This window comes from Gambusia affinis, linkage group LG07, assembly GCF_019740435.1.
Source record: "Gambusia affinis linkage group LG07, SWU_Gaff_1.0, whole genome shotgun sequence".
Classification (NCBI taxonomy): Eukaryota; Metazoa; Chordata; class Actinopteri; order Cyprinodontiformes; family Poeciliidae; genus Gambusia; species Gambusia affinis.
In genome coordinates this window covers 2,898,639-2,903,606 of record NC_057874.1, presented here as the reverse complement: position 1 = coordinate 2,903,606, position 4,968 = coordinate 2,898,639, and the positions used below count along the sequence as shown (strand labels likewise).

At 42.2% G+C, this 4,968-nt stretch overlaps 1 protein-coding gene across 2 annotated transcripts in view; it reads right to left on the bottom strand.

Annotated features, from left to right (window-relative positions):
- Nucleotides 1-247: 247 nt before the first annotated feature.
- mfsd4aa (major facilitator superfamily domain containing 4Aa) overlaps nucleotides 248-4,968 on the bottom strand; it is a 12,497-nt gene continuing 7,776 nt past the window's right edge. Inside the window, exons 7-12 of one of the 2 annotated variants that reach the window (XM_044121408.1) lie at nucleotides 4,474-4,589; nucleotides 3,477-3,710; nucleotides 2,667-2,814; nucleotides 2,508-2,578; nucleotides 1,661-1,781; nucleotides 248-823 (exon numbers count right to left, since the gene is read on the bottom strand). In XM_044121408.1, the coding sequence (XP_043977343.1) occupies nucleotides 771-823; nucleotides 1,661-1,781; nucleotides 2,508-2,578; nucleotides 2,667-2,814; nucleotides 3,477-3,710; nucleotides 4,474-4,589 (743 nt within the window). In that variant the 3' untranslated portion in view covers nucleotides 248-770. The remainder of the gene's footprint in view (nucleotides 824-1,660; nucleotides 1,782-2,507; nucleotides 2,579-2,666; nucleotides 2,815-3,476; nucleotides 3,711-4,473; nucleotides 4,590-4,968) is intronic. The other variant, XM_044121409.1, reaches the window with a different exon arrangement.

The following is a 4,968-nucleotide window of genomic DNA, read 5'->3' as shown; positions in this document are numbered from 1 at the left end:
TCCTGGACGAAGACAGTTGTTGGCTCCTTGTTGCCACAGTTACGCATCATAAATGTTGATGAACCAGAAGGAATAATTGTCCAAAGATTGAACCATCAGCTTGAGCGACACAGTTCTAAACAATAGGATCTACAAAGATTTATACGTTTTTTTAAGAAAATTGATTAGATTATTTTAGTTAAAGTATTAGAAGTTCTGTTCATTGACTAGCAGTAAAAAAGAAAAAATAAACCAAAAACTTTTTCAGTGATTTTAGGATTCTTTTTATTATTATATCTTGGCAAATGTGACAAAAGGTTTGGACACCACTGTGAGAAAACAACCAGCACTGCCTGTTGCTGCGCCCTGCCAGTCAGCTGGCTGAAATAAAGCGGTTACACTTTTCTGTTGCTCTCATGAAAGACAGCAGGTCTTCATCAACCTGATATATTTCTTTTTGTACCACAGAAGAAACATTTCTGCTCAATAAACACCTGAAAAATTGTGTTTAAAACTCCTGTTTTGTTACTTTTTTTCTCAAGGCTAAATGGCAAAAAATAAAACAACAGAAAACAGAACAATATCATATTAGCAGCAAGAGGAAAAATTGGTTCCCTCAGTTTTAAATAAAGCAGTTTGATCAAGTTTGTTGTCTGTTGAAAGTGTTTGTTGTACCATGTTACAGTGAAACGGCGGTTCTGATTCTGTCACTGGCTTGAGCCCAGGAACCCTGAGCGTAGGAACCGCCCTCAGACTAACGCAGCCAGTCCAGCTGTCATGATGTCTGGACATCAGGAGCCTTCGATCTTCGGCTCGTCCTTCATGGCCAGACATGGAGACGAATCTGAAAGAAAAATATTTGCAACTGAAGTTCAGTCAAAGATTAGACGCTTAGATTCAAACGAAAGCATTGATTCCTGAGTAGCTCCTATATTTTTCCAAGCTGTTTGGAGCAACAAACAAACACACACACACACACACACACACACACACACACACACACACACACACACACACACACCCCCTGAGCTCCATCCTTAAAACATCAGAGCAAAACAAATGCCACAGATGTTGATCTCTGTCACTAAAGTACCACAGAGCGTTAGAGTCAGGCTAAGAAGTTTCAACAGTAAAGTCATAACATTATGAGAATAAAGTCAAATGACAACGTCGTGATAAAATAAAACAAAAGTATTGCTGTACGACAGTAAGGTATATAAAAAAAAAGCACAAGAAAACAAATCATAAGAAAGTGAGAATAAAGTTGTAATGTGAGAGTAAAGTCATAATATCTGAATAAGGTCACATAGCAGGAGATATTTTATGGGAATTTCTCCAGGAAATTGAGCATCTTGTGAAGTTATACTTTGGAATTGACTTTACAAATAAGGACTTGATCTTTTAACAAATCACCATCAAATAATTGTCAGTAGCAGGACCTTAAAACAACAGACTGGACCAGATCTTTAACTTACAGCTTTGCTCCCATTAAAAAAAACAACTACTTTTTTCTTGTAATTTTCTGACATTGTGGTCATATTATGTCTTCATTCTACTAATATTAAGACTCTATTCTGATATTTTAAAAAATAAATCTTAGTCTGGCTCCAGGACTCCATTGCTGGTGTCTGAGCTTGAGGACGTGCAGCGCGGTGTTGACATTGTGTTTGAGTGGATCTACCTGTCTGGTGGTTTCTGTGAACACGGTGGGTGTAGAGGAGCAGCAGGAACAGACAGAAGCCGATGAAGGACGTTATGGTCGTACACAACAGGAAGGAATAGCTGCCTTTACTGTGGATCACCTACAGAAAGCAACACACACACACACACACACACACACACACACACACACACACTCTGAGCTCCAACATCAGCTGTAGGGTTTGGACAACAGGGTGGAGGTCATTTACTGCTGCTACTTCACAGAGCTTCACTCCAGTGTGAACTGTTTGCAAAATTACAGTTTATTGATCCCTGAGAGAGCAAACCTGCTTTATTATCCCATTTTCTATACATTACTTAAAAACTGGTCTCAATACACCAAAATTATTGTTTATCGCAATAACTTCTGGGACAGTTTATTCTCCAGAAAATGCTTTTATGGTGAGCTGCTGAGGTATCAGCACACTGAGCATACAGGGCTAGAGAGGAGTTGGAACGGTCCAGTCAAAGTTCAGACCTGAGTTCAAGAGAGAGTTTGTGGTGAGACCTGAAAACATTCAGCGACTCTCTCTCCACCCACGCTGGCTGAACCTGAGCTGAACGGGCAAAAAACTCCAGACTGCAGACATGCAAAACTTAAAGACTCACAGCTGGAACTGCAGCAGGACAGCGTCAGAGAACCACACGTTTTATGTTTCTGTTCATCCAAATGATTTTCCTTCTACTTCAGTTTACGTGCATCACTTCAAATCCAGTTTGAAGTGATTAATCTGGAGCGCAGCTGGAAAGGAATGGCTTCAGACAAATATTTCCTGTAACGTTTCATGTGATCAGAGTCACGAACAACCAGATGGGACGATTCTCACCGATCCCACAAGCAGCTGCAGCAGCATCTCTCCTGTGCTGGCGCTCGTCACCAGGACGATTGTGGCGGAGCCTTGGATGCACAGATAACAAACAAGTCGGCATGGAGACCAGGAGCAACAAATAAGATGAGGTGATGGAGGAGCAGAGCGCTGTGTGACCTTTGTAGTCCAGGACGTCCTCAGTGAAGGCCAGCATGGAGGGGAACACGCTGCTGATGCACAAACCCAGCACACAGCTGGCCATGAACAGAAACACACGGCTGGAGTAGAAGATCAGGAGCAGGAGCTGGACCAGGATGACGCCCACCTGACACACACACACACACACACACACACACACACACACACACACACACACACACACGCACGCACACACGCACGCACGTTTGCATGACTATCTCTGTGGGGGATTTCCATTGACTTCCATTCATTTCTACAGCCTAAACTTTACCTTTAACTCTAACCAAACCAAAACTCAATTCAGACCGTAATGTTTCCCCTCATGGGGACCAGGCTTCTGTCAGCAGTGGGTCCCCACAATGTAGTATCTGTCAAGAAAATGGCCCCACAAGGTATTACACATGCTGTGGTTAATTGACCCGGCCGGCACTTTTAATGGACTTTAAATGCAACTTCTAGAGCAACTTTGCATTAAAAGTGTCATTATTTACTGAATGTCATTTCATGACAGTCAGACATCTTCATGTTCATAACAGATGTTATATCATGATTATGAGCGTCATGCCAGTCTTACACCCAGTCAAATAAAGTGTTGCCAACATTTCTAGCTCTAATAGCTGCCAGCAGCAGCTGCTTCATGTTCTGAGCAGGTATGAAAAAGACAACAGAATCAGAATGCCACACAGGCATTGTGTGAACAGCTTAGCTCCCACATTGTATCCTGGCGTCTACATTCCCGCCCACTTCAAATATTTGACTCCGAGAGCATGCCAGACCTCTGCTTCATACCAGACTAACGGAGAGCAGAGCCGGCGCTGCGTATCGGTAGGAGAAGAAGATGAAGCACAGCCTTCCTGCAGTGATGGAGGCCCAGAACACGCTGTCCAGACAGCCGGCTGCCTTGTAGCCCATGAGCAGAGGGGGGGAGACGGCGTAGGTGTAGACGAAGCCGGCGTAGCAGCCCTGCAGGAGAAACCATGAGAGCAGCAGGTGAAGCAGAGCCGCTGGAGGAGGAGTTGGTGTCTGCATACAGGAATGTTAGCATGGATCAGTGAAGCCAGGCTGGGCTGAAGGTTTTCACCTGACAACCATCCACTTCAGCAGGTTTCACAGGGTACAATGTGAAACTTTGTTTTATTTTTAAATAGACTAAATCCTCTCCATTGCTCAGGTGGGCATTTATCATATCACTTTATCATTTATCCTGATAAATTTTTTGGAAAAATTTTGATTTATTGTCACGATAAATTCCAATTCACTCCGTTTAAAAAAAAAACTGTCCGTAATTTATTTTCAATAAATGTGAAAATGCAGATACTGTATGCAGTTTACTGATGTAACTATGTTACCTTCAGTTGTTATAAAAATGCTGCATGAACCAAACATGACTGAAACAAGACATGACCTCGCAGTCTGATGTTTTGAAATCGGGCCTCTGTCTCTTTAAGAAGCTTCTACTCTTTCCCACACGCTGCCTTCAGGAGAGGCTTCACTCTGGTGCTTTATTGAAGGCCAATTTTGTTTACAGAGACTTTGACGTCCATTTTATTTGTTGTGGTTGTTTTGTTTACTAAATGTAAAATGTTAGAAATGAAAAGATTGGTCCAGTCAAAGTTCAGACCTGAATCCAAATGAGAGTTGAGGGAAGATTTGAAACCTGATGGGAGAGAAACCACTCCGTCCAAACTGAGGAGTTTGTATGATTTTGCTAAGAAGAGAGAAACCTGCAGCTGTAACTGCAGCAGAGTTTGGTTTAGTTAAAACATGCGTTCCTGTTTGCGCTCACTATAATTCCATCGGTGATGAAGACGATGGCTCCGCCCAGGGCGTGAATGATGAAGAAGGTAGCGGGGTGGCCCTGCAGGTTGCTGGGGCTGCAGCAGTCCAGTAGTGCCCCATGTCCTGCAGAGACAGGGAAGAAGATCTGTTGTCTTCACCAACACATGAGGGCTGAAACGATTAATCGTGATTAATCGATTACTGAAATAGTCATGAACTAAATTAGGAATCAATTCATCGATAGCTGAGGTATACAAACTCAAAAAAATAAAATTCATTGAATAGGCACCAGAGCAGGAATTGACTCAAAGGTACAAAGAAATCTAAATGTTTTGGATGCAAGATAATAAAAAAAAACTGTCAGTAAATATGTTCCTTCAAGAACTCTTTCCATGCAGAGATTTTGCTTCATCTGGGTAAAAGAAAGTTTCAAGTCAGTAGAACTGAACTTTTTACATGTTGATGTTAGAATTATTTTTAGCTGCAGATTCAACCTTTGCTG